Source organism: Magallana gigas, chromosome 6 (genome assembly GCF_963853765.1).
Source record: "Magallana gigas chromosome 6, xbMagGiga1.1, whole genome shotgun sequence".
Taxonomy (NCBI): domain Eukaryota; kingdom Metazoa; phylum Mollusca; class Bivalvia; order Ostreida; family Ostreidae; genus Magallana; species Magallana gigas.
Window position 1 is genome coordinate 19,755,806 of NC_088858.1, and position 18,789 is coordinate 19,774,594.

The window sequence follows — 18,789 nt, forward strand, 5'->3', positions numbered from 1 at the left end:
GGCACTATTTATATAGTGTTACCCGTTGCTAAGTGTGTTGCTAACGCTGAGGGTAATAGAACGGATTATCAACTGCGTCTAAACCAATCAGATTTCAGTATTTAACATGAAAGTATAATAATATATATTGCACACAATAAAAAAAATACCAAGTGGCAAAATAAATTAATGGCACACTGAAAAACTCTTCAAAATATCATTAAAAATCATTGAAAAAACTCCGTATGATTTGAATGGGAAGTTTCCTTCTTCTTTTACAATATTTTGTAAGATGAAAAATTCTCTGGAATATGCAATTCAAATACATGAACACTGTTTACACAGCAGAAATTTTAGTTTGCAACAGTCTGACACAGTTCTTTTTCAATTTGATTTTCAATCTTAGTCAGGGAAATCAATTTAAGTCTACTGTTACATATTACAAATTTAAAATAGATGTAGTTGGGGAATAAAATGTTACAGATAAAAATTATTATGCATTGCTTCAAAGTCTTTGGTAAAACACAGAATACAATGTAGATTCAGATGCTACAGTGGATCAAGAAGACTTCTGATCTGTTAGCTGCTTCAACATGGCAGACACAGCTATGGCCAAACCGTCTCCTAACTGGTCCTCGCTGTAGGGTTGTCCGAGGGGCGGGACATGAATGAAGGCGGAGCGAGACCTGTCAATCGACAGGGAGGTGTAGAAGGAGAAGTCACACAGGTACCTGTGTGTGAAATCAGAGACACAGGAATATCAATAATACATGCCAAACATGCTTGTTGGAGATTGTGGACACCTTGAAAATAGTAATCATTCTCGATGTTAGTGTCAATTCAATAATTTGATGAATATTTAAACTTTTAAATCAATTAATTCTATATAATACAGTTAAACTTTGATATCTCGAACACTGATATCTCGAATACAGTGGATATGTGGAGGTGATTTTTAAGACCCAACTACTTATTTTTCAAGTATTTTACCCTCGATATCTAGAATACTTGGATATCTTGAAGTTTTTAAAAACAGTCCAATCTAGTTCAAGATAACAAAGCTTGACTGTATATACATATCTGGTATACGGAAGTACATGTATTTTTGAAACTCTGGATAATTTTTTTTTTCAAAACCAAAAATGTAAACATGTGAAATGGAAATAAATATATCACACTTAACACAAATTTTACAATTGTACAGTACATATCTTCCACCTTTTAACTTTTACGCTTTGATGTCATGGACTCACCTTCCCGCATCGTGTGACACCTCGGCCTCCAATTCATTCTCCGCCTTGTTTATTTCATCACAGACTTGACTCATGTCAATTCCGGACAATATACACTCCTCTCCATCATTGATGCAGCACTTCTTCTTTGGTCTTTGACCTTTGACATCCATCCTCTCATAGCCTGTATTATTACCTCTCTGTTCAACGGTGATTTTATTTGCCATACCGGAGACCCCAACATGGACCACAAGCTAGAAAAAAAAACAGTGTAACAATCTTATGAATGCATTAATTTCATTTTATAAATTCAAAACCATCTGGTAAGAAAAAATATGTAATGTTATTGCAGTGTCAGCTCTTTGGTACTTTGATTTTGTCTTTAGCAAATGTCTTTTCTAAATTTACAGTCATTTCTACCAAGATTGAGCTTGCCTGGCCATATTAATGGTAAATACTGTTAATGTCCATATATCCTAGCCATGCAGAATGGGCTGCATTGAAGATCATGCTAACCTAGAGGCTAGATTAGATATCTAGGTCCTATTGAATGCATCTAAAGAAATAATAATGTTACTGTTAAGCTATCATATCATTCAAGATGACTGTGGTAATGTAGAATTAGGTAGCTGCTATGATCTTGAATACTACCCTTCTCTAAGTATTTAATACTAAAGTTTCAGAAGTACTTTAAATTCATACCAGGAAGTTGATAGAACAAAAGATTACAGAAATATTTTTTTAAAGAAGGAATACTAATGTGCATATTTTATTAAGCAAAACTTAAAATCAGTATTCACAATGTTTGAAAACAGATGAGGAAATTAAAAAATTGATATCATTAATTAAATATTTCATGCCATTTTTAGCACATAATTTTTAATATACTGAACCTGAGGATTTTTTTCTTTCCATAAATTTGGTACAATTTGGCTGACTTCCTGATAATCTACAGGAATTTCCTGTATGTGAACATCGAGATGAGGCAACAGATTCCTTCGCTTTAAATTCTGTACAGCCACCCAGCTTGCATTGACAGAATGTTCTCCAAATGGTCCAAATCCTGTAATTTATACAAAACAGAGTATTATTTGAATTTCGAATTTTGATTCTTGGAATTTAGGCCTTTTAAGAAAATTGCTCTTAGTTAAACTAACTTAGACAAGTTATATGAATTTTTATTGTTTGAAGTGTTAGTTTTAACTAACTTAGTCAACTAACATAATTTTTTTCTTATGAATAGTCTATTTAAAGAATTTATTATCCTTGGGTCTTAGAACTATGACATTGGCCTTAACATTTTTTAAGTAACAGACCGACAAGGCCGGCTTAACACACTATTAAAACAAACCAGGGACGTCCCTGAATATTCTCTTAAAAGAGAATAGTCCCTGAACAGACATGCCTTTCCATTAAATCTTAAAAGGCCACTTCACGTTTATAAAAAAAACCAAAAAAAAAAACCCAACAACTCTGTATGTGAAGTGGGAAACAAATAGAATTTACGGACCTAAATAATAACCTCATGCATGTTAATTACCTGTAATTATGATGGTCGGTTTCTTTTCGCTGCCCATGTCGTAACACTTAACGTTACAGTCACACAACACCGTCTTTCTGATCGGAAAAGGTGAAAAACACAGTTTATTTTTTACACACAATAAAGAGTCGTTCAGATAGTACACTCAGCATATCAATGATATTTCTGTCGCGAGTGACTACAAAGTCTATTTTCGAAATGCAAAACAAAAGCACGAGGGGTTCCGAAAATGTTTGGCGGGAAACGTCAAAAAATTCGATAACTGCCAAACAGCCAATATGGCTCATGCAATGCCTATGCTAGCCATTCTAATACAGGCACGTAGCATCGTTTTTGAAAGGGGGCATACTCATCCAGAATAAATCTTGACAAGCAAACAAAAAAAGGAAATTCGCAAATCATGAAAATCCTAATCCATGGAGGGTGCCTAGATACGTGCATGTACCTACATTTTTATATCAACATTATGAAAAATTTTAATTCTACCCTTAACTTTCTTATTTTCAATTCAATTTTTTACATGCTCCCGAAAGGAAGGGGGAGGGGCAATCTTTTTTCTTTTTGTTTAATTGTTTGTTTGTTTGTTTGTTGTTGCTGTTTTGGGGGGTTTTTTTGGATCCTGAGATATATACGAGGTTGGGGCTTTTGGTTAATACATGTATCGCATAGCCCCCTAACTCCGTCACTACCCTAACTCCGTCACTTTCGGGAAACTCCTCGCCGTTTGAAATCAAGTACGATTATGACGTCATTTTTTACATGTCAAAAATCTTTAATCAAATGTCAACAATTTGTAACGGTTAAATTTAAGAATATGTCAAAAAATAACAGAATTAAACCTTGTTCATTTTATGCACCATTAATTGTGTGAAATCAGCTAAAACTTTTTCACGGGTGCACTAAAATATCGATATTTCTGACATGCGGACCCATTCGATCATTTACGGTGGTCAGCCATTTTTAGAGAGGTCAAGATGAAACATTTCACATGTAATACATTTTTGATTAAGGTAATTAATACATTTTTTTCAGACCGCAATAGCCTTTATGCACTACTCTTGATGATAACGTCAAATCGCTCATGCCGATACTTTTGCCTTATACAGGGTATAGACATATCCGGTATATCGCTATTTAGAATATGCTACATTTCTAAAAATGTAATAAATAAATAATTTAATAAGTAATATATTAATTAATGATATAAGATATTTGAAATATATAAGGACATAAATCAAACGGCATCCATAAATTCTGAAAGGCCATTGTGATTGTTGTTACATGGACCCATTTTATATTCTGGCGATCATTTCATTTCGATGAAATTAAATACAATTTAAATTGTATGCACCATTTTTACTTATTATAACTTGGCCTAGATACAAATTGAGTTTTAACTAAATTGTTAATGTGTCTTCATTCCCTGCCATATCATAGAGCATGTGGGTGACGGAGTTAGGTTCATAAGTTATGATAGCACGTGTGATAAACGTCGTATTCAGAGGGCTTATTTGAATAAAAATAAAAATATTTTTGTTAATAATTTTAATATGTTTTACGGTGTGACCGTTGGGGCGAGCGCAGAAGGAACCACACATCTGTCATCATTGTTAAATGCAACCCGTGGACTTGCCCCAACCAAAAAACTTTGGCTTTGTCTCGAAAACTTTTACCACCGCAAGGAACCCGAAGTTATCCAATGGCCCCTTCCTAGTCTTATACACTTAAACAAACTACCACTGAGCATTAATAAAATGTTAAACAGACTTACATTGTATTAAAATATTTTGATAAACACAACGCCGTTTTTTTATGTAGATACAATTATGTTTTATCTTTTCTTTACCTTTTAATAATGATCATTAAAATCAGTAAAAAATAAATTTTGTCTGTTATTTCTCATTTTGTTCCTTGTTGTAACCTGTGTTTTAATTATTTTCCCTCACCCCTTTCTAAGTGTGTGATATCCAATATTATTTGACCACATATGCAACTATATAACAAATACATGTACCGGTAGATATTTTAACAGTTTAATTCTTTTCTTTTATCTATTCAAAATGACGTGGCTGCACGTAGATCTAATAATGATTAGACTTTTCTTTCTTAATAATTTTTTGTCACCTACCTAACGTATGCATATATGATTGGATCAATATGACAATAAATTTAGCATGGAACTTGCATGTGTATTTACTAAGCAAAAAAAAATATCATCAAAACAAAACTAATTAGCCAAAGAGTCACCGTTAACACTGATACTGAGTACTTCCTACATGATCCAGTACATATGTGTTTAGTCAGTAATACAAAAACATCCCAAAGATTCTGTATCTTCAATTTATTCAACATAAACACGTCTGGAAACAGACACCAGTCCTTTTGTGGGACATTCTGTGAAAGCTGGAAAATTATACCAACAATAAATGAACTGTTCATATACCAAAATAATACATAGTTATCAAATCATCATATGATATCATACATATCAAAATTTTACATAAAGGAATTGAGTTTTACTGTTTATAGTTCTATATAAAAGGCCTAGAAAATCTGCACTGAAAATAGCATGATACTAAAAATAGCGAGATCGTTAATTACAGATATAAACCAAAATTCTGTCTTATTACTGACACATTATGAAAATTAACACCAGCATAAACTATTTATAATGTTTTAAACTTACATGGTTGCCTATTAAAATAACTCAGGATGAAAATTGTTGATGGGACTTGTGTCCGAAACTCGTGCTTAAAACACCGGAAGTATATAATAGAAAAACAAAAATCAGCATGGGGAGAAAATATAATTCCGGAAAAAATACAATGACACAACACTCCCCGTCTGATATGATAATATCACCCTTTTACTTAAACACGATCAAAATATTAATTAACCAAAAATTCACAATAACATGAAGTTTCACTTAACTTCAACGAATTTTTAACTAAATCAAGTTCTACTGTTCTTTTGGTACAAGAAGCACGACTTCCGTTGCTGGACGCCTGTAGATCTTCCTCTCTGGGCCCACGCGAACTTCAATGGTGCGGACACGCGAGTCATCACTATGGTGTGTCTTCTCTATTATACCCATTGGCCAGTCATTTCGATGCAAAGTGTTGTCCCGAAGGAGGACAAGGTCACCTTCCGTCAGATTTCTCTCATCCTTCTGCCACTTTTTTCTCTGTTGAAGTGAAGATAAGTATTCCATTTTCCATCTCTTCCAAAAGCAATTTGAAAGGTACTGTACACAGCGCCATTGGTTTTTGTGTAGATCTTTCTGGGAAAACTCCTCAAGGTTGAAAGAGTCCACAGTATGGGTTGTCTTCAAGGTCAGCAAAGTTGCTGGAGAAAGAGGATAGGGTTCCTGAGGATCATAGAAGATTCCAGCCAGTGGACGAGCGTTAATGATGGAAGTTACCTCAGCCATTAGAGTTACCAGTACTTCATGAGTAAGGCGTGTGACTTTGGCATCCAGGAGCAGAGAGTTCAAGATCTTCCTCGCAACGCCAATTAATCGCTCCCAAGATCCGCCCATATGAGATGCATGTGGGGGATTGAACTTCCACTGAATTCCCTTTTTCTTCATGAAATTAGAGAGAATGTTATCATTTACATCAATAACACTAGCATTCAGTTCCTTCACAGCTCCAACAAAGTTGGTTCCACAGTCTGAGCATATCACCCGTACTTCTCCTCTCAGTGCAACAAAACGGCGTAATGCGTTAACAAAACTGGAAGAGCTCATCTCTTCTAACACCTCAATATGAACCGCTCGAATGACCAAACAGGTAAATATAACTGCCCATCTTTTAGCTTGCGCCTTCACTCCTCTGGTATTTCTAGTAACTACACCCCAGGGTCCGAAAACATCTACTCCAACAAATGAAAATGGTGGGGCAGGTTGAAGACGAACTTCCGCAAGGTCGGCCATTTTAGGTTGCTGCTGTTTTCCTCTAAGTTTCTTACAGATCACACACCTTCGCAAGTAAGAGTTCACTTGACGACGACACCCGATGATCCAATACCCCGCACTACGTATTGCACCCTCTGTGAACAAACGACCCTGATGTTTTACTTCTTTGTGAAAATGATCTATGAGCAGAGTTGCAACGTGACTCTTCTTAGGAGTAATGATTGGATTCTTTTCCTGGGTAGTCAGGTTCGAACGGCGAAGTCTTCCTCCAATTCTCAATAATCCAGTGTCGTCAAGGTAAGGGTCGAGGTCATAAATGGGACTCGTTTTAAGCACAGTCTGTCCAGATTTTAAGGCGATAATCTCATCCAGGAAAGCCTCATGTTGAATGACGTGAATGATCAGAAGTTCAGCAGCTCTCAAGGTAAGTGGATTTTTGTCCTCTCCATTTCTACGTTTGTGTAGTAAGTTCCATCTAACAACTTTCTGAATCAGCAATATTGCCTGAGTGAGTTTACTCCAGGTTGAGAATTTCTCAAAACGATGCGACCCTAAATTGCAGCATGGTTGCACTTCCATCTTGCAAGATTTGACTTCTGAATCATCATCAAATTCTTCTCCACATAGTTGTGGTTCCTGATCATAATGGAACAATTCATGCGTTACAGGTGGTCCATTTAACCATAAGCTATTCTGCAAGTCTTTCACTTGCACTGAGCGAGTGCCTTCATCAGCTGGATTCAACTTTGTGGAAATGTAGTGCCAGTCTTCAGGTTCACTTAGTCTGCGAATCTTATCCACACGGTTTGCTACATACGTGAAGAATCGTTTTGACTCATTTTTAATGTAACCTATGACAACTCTACTGTCAGTAAAAAAGGAAACATTGTCAAATTTAATGTCAATTTCTCTAGTAATAAGATCATACAGTTCAACAGCTAAAACAGCTGCACAGAGTTCCAGCCGCGGTATGGTGTGTCCATGCTTTGGGGCTAGCTTGGTTTTTCCCATAATGAATCCAAGTCGTTGTTCTGTTCCGTAACCCAGTTTCACATAAGCGACTGCAGCAATAGCCATTGTAGACGCGTCAGAGAAAACCAGAAGTTCTGTACTATGTGCTTGGCTTATCGGTACTCCTCCATAAGTACGCGGTACACAAAGCATTTCAAGACCTGACAATGATGACCTCCACGCATTCCATCTTTGGATAAAATCAGGCGGCAATGGCTCATCCCAATCCAAACCACTGGTCATGGCCTCTCTGAGAATTGCTTTTCCTGCAATTGTCACTGGGGCTACGAATCCAAGAGGATCAAACAGACTATTGATAGAAGAGAGGACACCACGTCTAGTGAAGGGTTTCTCTCCTATGTTTACTTTAAAGGTAAAGAAGTCCTCTTGAAGATTCCAGCAAACGCCCAGACTTCTTTGTGTTGGAAGATCATCAGCCAAGAATTCCGAATTCTTCAGGTCTTTAGCTAGATCTTGATGATCAAATGCAGCTAGTACTTCCTTGGAGTTGGAGGTTATCTTGTGAAGACGTAGGTGACCGTGTTCCTCCAGAGCTCTCTTTGTCCGTTGAAGTAACGATATTGCTTCTTCTGTGGTTGCATGTGAAGACAGTGCGTCATCTACATAAAAGTTAAAATGAACAAATTTCTTCATATCTTTGCCATACTTTTCTTCCGCAATGTCAGCTGTTTTTCTTAAGCCGTAAGTCGCCACTGCAGGGGAGGGACTGTTTCCAAAAACATGTACTTTCATCTGGTAGTCAACTAGGGGTTTTTCAAAATCATTGTCCTTGTGCCAGATGAATCTCAAATATCTCCTGTGATCTGCATCAACCATAAAACAATAAAACATTTGCTCAATGTCAGCCATAATTGCAATAGATTCTCGACGAAACCGCAGCAAAACTCCATACAGGTTATTCATCAAATCAGGTCCACTTAATAGTACATCATTAAGGGACAGTCCATCACACTTTGCCGACGAGTCAAATACTCCTCTGATTTTATCTTTCTTCTGTGGGTGGTATACCCCGAACAGAGGTAAATACCAACATTCAGTTTCAGGGGTCAAGGGCGGTGCTTGCTCCACATGACCAGCTTCAAACAAATTCTTCATAAATTCATGAAAGTGCATCATCTTCGTAGGGTTCCTTTGAAGGCTCCTATCCAGACTAAGAGCTCGATCCATCGCTTGTTGTCGATTAGTAGGGAGAGCAGGGCGTGGTTCTTTGAAAGGTAAGGGAGCAGTCCAGTGTCCCGATGAATCCTTTTTCATACCATTATCCATTATTTTCAGGAAAGCTCGATCTTCGACTGACAACGATGGTCGATTGTCCTCACTTGTGCGTTTGAATATTGAATTGTTCTCCACACACTCTGAAATATGTATTTTCTGATCACAAGGTATAAAAAAACCAACAGGGGTTTCTTCAGATTGAGAACATATCATAGTTTTCATAACATCAATAGATGATGGTGTATGCATTCCATCTAGGCATGCTTCTCCGATAATTACCCATCCCAATGGTAGTTGTTGAGCATAAGGTTGAGAGGAAGTACCTCTTATCTGGTCAAGAACGTGGTGTGCTCTTAAAAGATCCCTGCCTATAAGTAGCAATATGTTTGCCGAATCATCTATGGGTGGGATCAAGTCCGCTATCTTTGAGAGATGGGGGTGATAAATGGCAACTTCACGAGTTGGTATCTCATGTCGGTTATTAGGGATAGCATCACACTCGATCAACGTAGGTAAATCAAATGTTGTTTGTCCGTCCAATGAGCTGATAACAAATCCATGAGACCTTCTACCACTGACTATAGAGGATCCACTACAGGTAGACAGTTTGTATGATTCGCATGCTGTGTTCGGATCAAAAATTTCAAACAGTTCAGGTTTAGCCAGAGACTTGTTGCTTTGTTCATCAAGTATGGCGTACACACTAAGTGGTGGATGTTGACTGTGCTTGTGATGAATACTGATGAGCACAATTTTAGCACATGACTTGCCTTTGAAATTGCCACAGACTTCTGTGCACACAGCGTTAACCTGTGAAACGGGATCTGTGTTAGTATTAGGATGCGGCAATGATGTTCTGTCATAGCTCGATCTCTCCCCGCCATACGCCTGTACGGGTCTGTTAGTGTTATTGTGCATAGCAGCACAATGATATCTGCTACCACAAGTGTCACACTTCACATACACATGACAGTTATTTGACAAATGTTTGCCATCACAACACTTAAAACATTGTCCATGTTTTCTTAAGATGTCCTTCTTTTCACCGATGCTCTTTGAACGAAAGGCATTACAATCACTGGTAAGGTGGTGAGAATTGTGAATCGCACAGCGTATCCTTTCATTTTCTTCTGTTACACTAGTTTTGTTGGATGTAACGGTCTGTCTGTGAAATTGTCTGTTAGATTTGGTTTGTGACGCTGAGTTGCTCTGTGATGCGAATCGTTGTGATGTTTTCCTTTGAGGTACATTGTCAAAGTCAAAACCAGGGTCATTGATGACGTATGCCATATCCTGTACGAAGGTGCAAAACATACTGAATGGAGGGTACACTACATCATTGTTTCTTTTGAAGAGAATAGCTTTGTCACGCCACTTGTTTTGGTAGTTCCGAGGAAATTTGTGAATAACTGGGTTTACTCCATCAGCTGTGTCGAAGTAGCTCAAGGTTTGACAGTACTTTGGGTCATCCTTTACGGCACTTATTTCGTTCAAGGTATCGGACAGACGAAAATAGTCCAACTTGTTGTTGAAGTCAAATTTCTCGATTACATCATTTAACTTGTTCTTCAGGGCCTTTGTGATTCTGTCCGGGCTGCCATAATAGGAATCCAATCTTTCCCATGCTCTTTTGATCGCAAGAGATGAGTCACTTGTGTTAGAGTTCTTGATACTCTTCACCTGTTCATAAGGCTGTCCTTTAAGGTTGTGTATCATAAGGTCAAGTTCCACGGATGGTGAGGCATCAATCTCCTTCATCACTTCCTTGAATGTATTCTTCCATGCCAAGTAGAACTCTGAATCTCCAACGAAGGGCTTCACTCGTTCAAGAATAAAGCTTTTCTTAGTTAAAAAGTTTGACATGTCCATCACAGCTTGATTGAGTACAGGACTTGTGTGTGAATTAAGAGCATTAGGATTTGATGTACAACTTCCTTCAAAAGGCTGGGCAGATGGATTAAGTCTTTTGTCTGGTACAGAGTCTGAGTTAACAGTATCTTTGGAAGTTGTCTGTACATATGTATTTTCAGCTGAGAATTGTTCTTGAAGGTGTCTATTCACTTGAGGTGACATTTCTGCTTTCACAAGATTACCGGTTATCGACTCGTTGTTATCCGGTTGAAATGGAGGTGGGGAAGACACATCTGGAAACACTGGCAGAGTTCTTGTCACATAAGGGGTCCTTACTGGTGCTACGTGTTCTGGTTCTGGTGTCAACAGTCTGTTGTTGTCGTTTCCAATTTTCTCAACATTCAAACTCTGATTCACCACATAACGATTCGTGTGTGAGGTTGTCCAATCACTGTGTTCACTATCATTGTCCAAGCTTTCTTGAAATTCCTCCTCAAGAATTTTCACACTAAGTTCAGCCAATTCTGTGTCCTCTTCAGCCTTTACACGTAACAGCTGGCTCTCTATTGTAGCTTTCTGCACAAGGGCCTCAGCTTCTACCTTTGCTCTTTGACGCATGAGGTCACTTTCTCTGTCGACAAACTCCAGTTTTTTTCGTGCCAATTCAGCCTTTATTTTCTGATGAACATATAGGTCGGAGACTGTACTCGATGAATGTGATCTTGATGACTTGTGTACTGATTTAACTGACCTTGACTTTCTCGAGGGAGTTTTCTTCGAGTTGGCGATATTCTCAGTCTTTAGAACTGGAGGTTGTTTTTCTGTTATTAATTTCTCGCCTGAATTAAGAGCTTCTTTCACTTTGAATTGTATACTTGTGTAGATAAGCATATGAGACTGCAGTTCCATATGACTGTCTTCAATATTTGTTCTGTTAAGGTATTCACAAAATACATCATGGATTCTAACATACTCTAAAAAGTCTCTCTTTATGAGTTCCTGTGTTAATTTCAATGTGTCCTGATTTTCTGTCTGGTCAATGATGAGGATATTTTCATCAATAAGTCTGTGTAAACGTGCTAATTTTATAGAATACCTCTGCACTTCATCTTCAAAATATCCCTGTCCTTTCTCTGTGAGTTTCCTGGTAGTCCTTGGGTCCATCTTTCACTGTTTAGTCAGTAATACAAAAACATCCCAAAGATTCTGTATCTTCAATTTATTCAACATAAACACGTCTGGAAACAGACACCAGTCCTTTTGTGGGACATTCTGTGAAAGCTGGAAAATTATACCAACAATAAATGAACTGTTCATATACCAAAATAATACATAGTTATCAAATCATCATATGATATCATACATATCAAAATTTTACATAAAGGAATTGAGTTTTACTGTTTATAGTTCTATATAAAAGGCCTAGAAAATCTGCACTGAAAATAGCATGATACTAAAAATAGCGAGATCGTTAATTACAGATATAAACCAAAATTCTGTCTTATTACTGACACATTATGAAAATTAACACCAGCATAAACTATTTATAATGTTTTAAACTTACATGGTTGCCTATTAAAATAACTCAGGATGAAAATTGTTGATGGGACTTGTGTCCGAAACTCGTGCTTAAAACACCGGAAGTATATAATAGAAAAACAAAAATCAGCATGGGGAGAAAATATAATTCCGGAAAAAATACAATGACACAACAATATGCTTGATCCACCTCTAAATTTATGTATCGCGGGAAATTAAAACGCGAGAATTTTGTGACGTCATAGTTAACATTCTTTTGCGCTCGACAGTTTTCGTAAATTGTCGGACAAATTCGGAGAAGGAAATGACGTCATATAAAGTTCAGGTTTTTTTTACGTAAGCTTATTTGTTTACTGTAATGTTTTTAAGATTTATTTATTGTTAAATGAAAATGATGTATGCGATGTAGAGGTAAGAATTTTCCGTAGAAACACTTCCTGTTCCACGATGTTGCTATGCACCGCAAAGGATCACTGGGATAGTAGAACGTTTTCACGCGGGTCCACAAAATTTTCTTTGAACAATGTGCAGATTTTAACTCGAATTTCCTCCGTTCGTACACGTTGTCTATGGAGCTCGCTACGCGAGCGGCGCTTCGCGCCGCCTCGCTGCGCTCGCTATAATTTATATTGTTTCAGATTATATTTAGTGATTGCAAATGATAAAAACCACAAAAACAATTTACAGAGAAACGCGGGAGGTTTTCTGCTTATGGTGACGGAGTTTGGGTACTCGGGGATATATTATTTCAATGTATGTTTATGAAGAGAATAAAAAACCTAAACAAACTAACAAACAAATAAAAAGATATCATTCCAATTCAATGAAAATAAATCTGTGATACAAATAAAAGTCATGCAGTACATGCAAATTAAAAAATTCTTACATGTCAAATAATATTGATATAATATATTATACACAATACAGTGCAATTGATGCAACATGTTGACAAATATCAATTGTCTATAATTTCTTTTACTTTCTTTGTTCTTCGCTAAAATCTATGAGATTGTCTGCTTCCTCTAAACATAATATATCCTAGCCTTGCTCTTCTAGACCTTTTATAAGTACTTATACATGTAATATGACCTGTACCTTTTGTCCATTTACATTTTTTAACGTATGTTTTATGATAGAATGATTGTAATTACATGTAAGATTAGAAATCTAACAATGTTTTGCATGACATGTAAAAAAACCAGAGATTGAACGAAATTGTTAATATTGTATGCAGAATAATTTGAATTCACAACTTACTAATGAAATTCACGAAAGCCCGTTTGTTTTAAAATGATTTTAAACATAGTGGGGGCTTTCATATACATGTACTAGTTTATTTCCGGTACAGGCAAGCTTTTGTCAATAAAAAATGGCTACTCCAGTAGCTGCAACTGTACATCAGAGATTACTATGTGGTATAACGATGTAAATTGTTCGTCTACAATTTATGTTTTAAATTGGATGGGTGAATAAGGCGGGTAAAATGCCCATATGAGGAATGATTAGATACTGCAAAATTAAAATATCATTAAATTTGATACTTTTAAAAAAAAAAAAATGATTAAAAACAATGTATATTAAACGTAACATCGGTTTGTAACCCTTAAATACTTTAATACTTGCAATAGGTTGATTTAAACTGGCGTATGCGTGTCAAAACCTCCAAATAGTGTCATTTTTATAACTTCAATGCCTTTTCTTTTATAGAGTGGGTCTGAGCTCCATATTTTTGTCATAGTCTAAATGCGGTTTAATGAAATTTGAACCGATTTTAATCAACAAAAATGTGGAGAGATGACCCACTATACTTTAAAAATGTCATTTTGTAGCCCAACGATTGTAAACAACGCTCTTTGTTGTGAATGAAATGGCTCAGTGGTTAGAGCACCAGACATTAGGAAACTCTATAGAACTTGGGTTTTTAGGTTGTGGGTTCGATACCACCAAGACTTAAGTGTTTATTCTTTTTTTTATCTTTTTTTTTTTAAATATTTCAAACTGAATATAGTTAGAAATAACCCTTTTGTAAACTTGTATTATAACATGTAAATTAATTTATTTGAAAAATGCTAAATCTGAAATTGTATTTTACGACTAAACTAAATCGGCAGTTGCGCCATCTTATTCCCCCATCTTCTTTTACTTAGTCTCCGCTTGAAGAATTAGTTAACCTGTAAAACAAAATAAAACGTACATCAACATATCGTCTCACTGTAAATCTCTGAGAAAAATATGTGTTTTTATTTCAAATATTTTCGATGCTGTCTTTTTCCTTTGCTGTTTTCCTGATCGAGCTAATTCTTTTATATATATCAAAGTGAAAATTATACAAATATGACTTTTGTTATACAAGTCCATTTTTACTACTTTTTTCCCTGCATGACTGTATATATGTATATATGTTCTTCGACGATTTGAATCTGTGTTTATTCTGTATATTTGTTTCTCTTGTACCAATATATTTGGTTTGAGTGAATAAACTGAACTTGAACTTGATATTAAAAAGCGACGGAAGAGAGTATAAAAGTAAGTAAGTAAGTGATTCATGTTATGGTGACCTGTGTACAAATTCATTGTGTAAACATGTTTACACTCTATCATTGTCATTTATACTTTCAAAGTATGGTACACCCAGCCCGTTGGTCTTATTATACACAACATCGGAGTACTGTATGCAAGCAGGCCAATGGTAGGAAAAGTAACAAAATCCTTTATATTCTTATCAAACAAAACAACCCAAATGCTAACTCTGTGAAAGATGTCAGTGCAATGTAAATAATATGCCCAGAGAGACGTAAATATATCTCAATCACAGCATTTAAGTTCTATTGAAGAAATAAAAACCCTAATTAAAAACTACAAGTATTTTAATAGTAAAATGTATCGTTTAAACCTTGATATCAATTTCTTCAAATATTTCGATTTTGATTCAAAACTAATCTGTAATTTATTCCCCATCTTTGAAGTGAAGGTTCCTTGGACTATCAGTAACCTTATAATGACAAAAGTGCGCTCTGTAGGGGCGTGTGGGTCCTGATTATTGCAAATAAGCGCCTCAATAATGCATGTTTGATCACCTTTTTATTGACACCTTTGGTGGCCAGGTTAATGCCTTAATCGTCGGTGAGGGATTAAATGTCAGGACCTGTCTGTTTTGGTGTGATGTAATGTCTCATCAAGCATAATTATTTTTTGGATAATGCACGAAACCCCTTCTTTATATTTTGTGCTTTTCATATCCACTGAGATAGAGTTGTCTTTCTTTGTGCTCTCTCTCTCTCTCTCTCTCTCTCTCTCTCTCTCTCTCTCTCTCTCTCTCTCTCTCGTTGTTTATTGTTTCGGTATGTATATTTTTACTGTTCTAAGAAAGGATTGAAATTTTCTGGCATTGTTTTAATCTAGAGCAGGCTGACATTTATTTTGATAAGAAGCACTTTCAACAGACAGAAGTATTCTAATTAAACCCACTAAATTCAGCAGGTGTAGCTTTTCAAATTCACTCCAAGATCTCAAAAATCGTGCAAAAGTTTGCAATCTAAGAGAAAACAGATCTCGTATTTGGCACACAATTTGTGTAAAAAAAACCCAAAAAACCCTCAACTTCATAGCGCTTGAACATCTTGTTAATTTGAATAAATAAACAACGACAAAAAAATCAAATATGACCAAGTTTTATAGAAAGGATTTTTCTTGCGTTTTGTCCGTCAGTCTTGGACCGAAAACCAACAACGCTGGTGGCCCATTGATGCACTAAACATAAGTTTCGGAGCTCAAATTTCAAAACGTGGCGAGAAAAAATAACAGCAAGTAGTGATTAACTCGCACCCAAAGGAGGCGAGCGATACCCCTGCAACACGGGTTATTTTGGGGGGAAGAAATCTGAAATGTCTAGCACCTGTGTCTTATTCTGGGCGTTGACTGACTCTCACCTGTTGGGGGCTCTTGAAAAATGTCAATGATTGTTATTTAGAAAAACAATATTTTAAGGAATAGCAAACACAGATGTGCACTTGCAACTATCATTTTTTAGGAAGATGGAGATGGAATGGACGCGGTAGATAGCAGGGCGACGTTTTATGGTGTTTGCGATATCTCGTAAACATCGAAATGAGGCAGGGGGAATTCAGAGGAGAGCGAAAGTATTTGTTTTGACACCATATCAATGAAAGTCAACGTGAATGAGTACGGTTCTGTCAGAAATATTCTGAAAGTGTAAGAAATCTTGGTCTGCATTGTTTTCTGGGAAGACTCGGCGTCATCAGAAGAAAATACACACACGTGTTTGTGCTAAACGTAAAAAATTGTATTTTTTGGTTGAATCTTTGATACCCTAACACCTCTTGCATCGCAATTCTGTCAAAGTCGGCCTTGAAGCACCATGCCTCGAAGAGTCATTTGAATGCAAAACAAAAACCTTTCTATTCCTCCCTATGTTTGACACTTGAAAGCTATTTTTATTTGGACATTAAATCTGTTAAATTTGCAGCTGCAGATTCTCCGATACGCTCTGTATCTCATTTCCGCAATAAAAAAGTGGAAATCTTCGAGGAAATCGTTTCCACCACAGTTGATCTCAAGAAGTTTTTTTTTTACTGGAAAATAAAATAAACAAAACCATACATTTCTCCCAGAATCAGAGAGAAAATGATACACGTCAGAATGTAACAGCCAAAAGAGTCATTCGACAATGGCGTCGATCGGTGGAACTGATTTCTACATGTATATAAGAATATATCAATATATTTTTTCAGTGAAAGTACATGTTTGAGATTTCCTTGGTTAATTACTGCTTGTGATTACCATTTTGTCTACTATTGCTCTAACAATTTGATTTTTAGTCTCTCTCTCTCTCTCTCTCTCTCTCTCTCTCTCTCTCGCGTTTCTTTATTTTAAATTCACCGACAAAAGAGGAATGAATGTTAATATTTTAAACACGACATGTATGAAATGTGATGTGTTTCCATAAGAATATTAATTATGAAAACAAATAATTATCGAGTATTCGTTAAAGGGCAAAAAAAAAAGTATTTGGTTATGATATGGGCACGTATAGAAACTTTTCTCATTTGCAAAATAGGATTCTTACTTTCTTATGAGTAATATTTGTTTCCATGCAAAGAGCAAGCTTTGAAATACAACAGAAGTCTTTTATTCACTGTATCTGCATAATTTTTGTTACAGCCACTTCTTGGCATCGTCTTCACACCATCTGGAATTGAAATAATATCGTCTGAATAAAGAATTGATATTTATGACGCACAATTAGGCCGAGCAGAACGATAAACCCCCGTTTTCGCGCGTTTTTTATATCCTCTGCAGATTATATCAGGGTTATGCAATTTAGACATCTTTTAGCGTTAGGAATTAATCACACTGGATTACATAACCATTTTCTGTTAATTCTCCTATTACTCTATAATACAAGAATACAGATTATTTCTTGGCCTCTATGATTATGATTTATCTCCCCTTTCTTTGCGTATTTTAATTGCGTGTGTGTATGACAAGAGATAGAAGTGATTGGAGTGAATATCTGTTTTACGCGCTTTTGTCACCGCCTTGTATTGAACACTTCTCAGAACATAAAACAAAATTAGCGAAAATCTGTCTGCTTCTGTCACTTCCACTTGCATGTGATGGCTTTTGTTTTGTCCCCATAATGCAGTTTTATTCTATACAGCTAATCTACTGAGATTCTAATGCATTGATATTACTTTACTAGAATTAGCCAGAGGAAAATTGTTTCTCTACACCAGCAATGCTTTTATTCTCAAATTTTATGTTTATCCTGATTTTCTCTGAAAACATTGGTTGTCATTTTAAGACAAGTTTACGATCAACATTTACGATCATTCATTCATATGTCTGATTGGCTAATTGAAAAGAGAGAAAGGAAAAAGGAAAAAAAGGAAAAGTTAGCGTTACTGAGTTCATATAACATAGGGATACGGTTTAAGATGAATGTTGACCAAAAATGTGAATAAAAGTTTATTAATTCTGCATAACGGGGGAATCCAAAACTTGATCATTTATAAACAAAAGGCAATGTTTCCAATATAACATTTATGATATATAAAATACAACACAATGCAAATTAATGATTTTTCGAAAAGTGCATTGGGAGGCTGAAGGAATACACGATTATTAGAAAAAATAATTTGGTGCCGTAACCAGGATCCCTCAACGTTTCGATATTGTTACAGGTACCCACTATAGATATGTAGAGTAAGTCTATTACAGTTCTAAAATTTGGTCGATCAACATATCTTCAATAATCCGAAAAGAAATAAGGATATTTTGCCCGACTGAAGAAATGAAAGAGACTAAGATCCAGTTGGGCCAAGGAAATATTTTTGATAAATGAATATTTTTAGCGTTGCAATTTGGCCTAAAAAGAAAATATTATGTGATACAAAATTGTTTTATTTGGTTTAAATTTTAATTTTCTTTATATTGTCCCATTGTCCACGCTAATCATAAATTAA

The 18,789-nt window shown here is 35.9% G+C and overlaps 2 protein-coding genes across 3 annotated transcripts; both read right to left on the reverse strand.

Annotated features, from left to right (window-relative positions):
- Nucleotides 1–391: 391 nt before the first annotated feature.
- Nucleotides 392–2,963, reverse strand: LOC105328574 (pyroglutamyl-peptidase 1). The gene is made up of 4 exons (XM_011429495.4): nucleotides 2,752–2,963; nucleotides 2,105–2,274; nucleotides 1,233–1,465; nucleotides 392–710 (listed from the first exon to the last, which is right to left on the reverse strand). Exons 1-4 carry the CDS (start codon nucleotides 2,786–2,788, stop codon nucleotides 539–541), a joined length of 612 nt encoding a protein of 203 aa, XP_011427797.4. The 5' UTR covers nucleotides 2,789–2,963; the 3' UTR covers nucleotides 392–538.
- A 2,087-nt stretch (nucleotides 2,964–5,050) lies between these two features.
- On the reverse strand, nucleotides 5,051–12,477 carry LOC105336148 (uncharacterized). 2 transcript variants are annotated; one of them, XM_020070379.3, is made up of 2 exons: nucleotides 12,330–12,477; nucleotides 5,051–12,046 (listed from the first exon to the last, which is right to left on the reverse strand). In XM_020070379.3, exon 2 carries the CDS (start codon nucleotides 11,927–11,929, stop codon nucleotides 5,711–5,713), a length of 6,219 nt encoding a protein of 2,072 aa, XP_019925938.3. In that variant the 5' UTR covers nucleotides 11,930–12,046; nucleotides 12,330–12,477; the 3' UTR covers nucleotides 5,051–5,710. The 2 variants fall into 2 exon arrangements, 1 of the variants encoding a protein (XP_019925938.3); XR_004600116.2 differs by having other exon boundaries at nucleotides 5,055–5,154; nucleotides 5,438–12,477.
- Between the last annotated feature and the right edge of the window lie 6,312 nt (nucleotides 12,478–18,789).

What these genes read in the sequence shown, in the direction of transcription:
- LOC105336148 (XM_020070379.3), bottom strand. Translation starts at nt 11,929, where the DNA reads ATGGACCCAAGGACTACCAGGAAACTCACAGAGAAAGGACAGGGATAT.
- LOC105328574 (XM_011429495.4), bottom strand. Translation starts at nt 2,788, where the DNA reads ATGGGCAGCGAAAAGAAACCGACCATCATAATTACAG. An exon ending in ACCGACCATCATAATTACAG is followed by an intron (nt 2,275 to 2,751) that starts GTAATTAACATG and finishes TATAAATTACAG; the next exon opens with GATTTGGACCATTTGGAGAA. An exon ending in GGAAAGAAAAAAATCCTCAG is followed by an intron (nt 1,466 to 2,104) that starts GTTCAGTATATT and finishes TTTTTTTTCTAG; the next exon opens with CTTGTGGTCCATGTTGGGGT.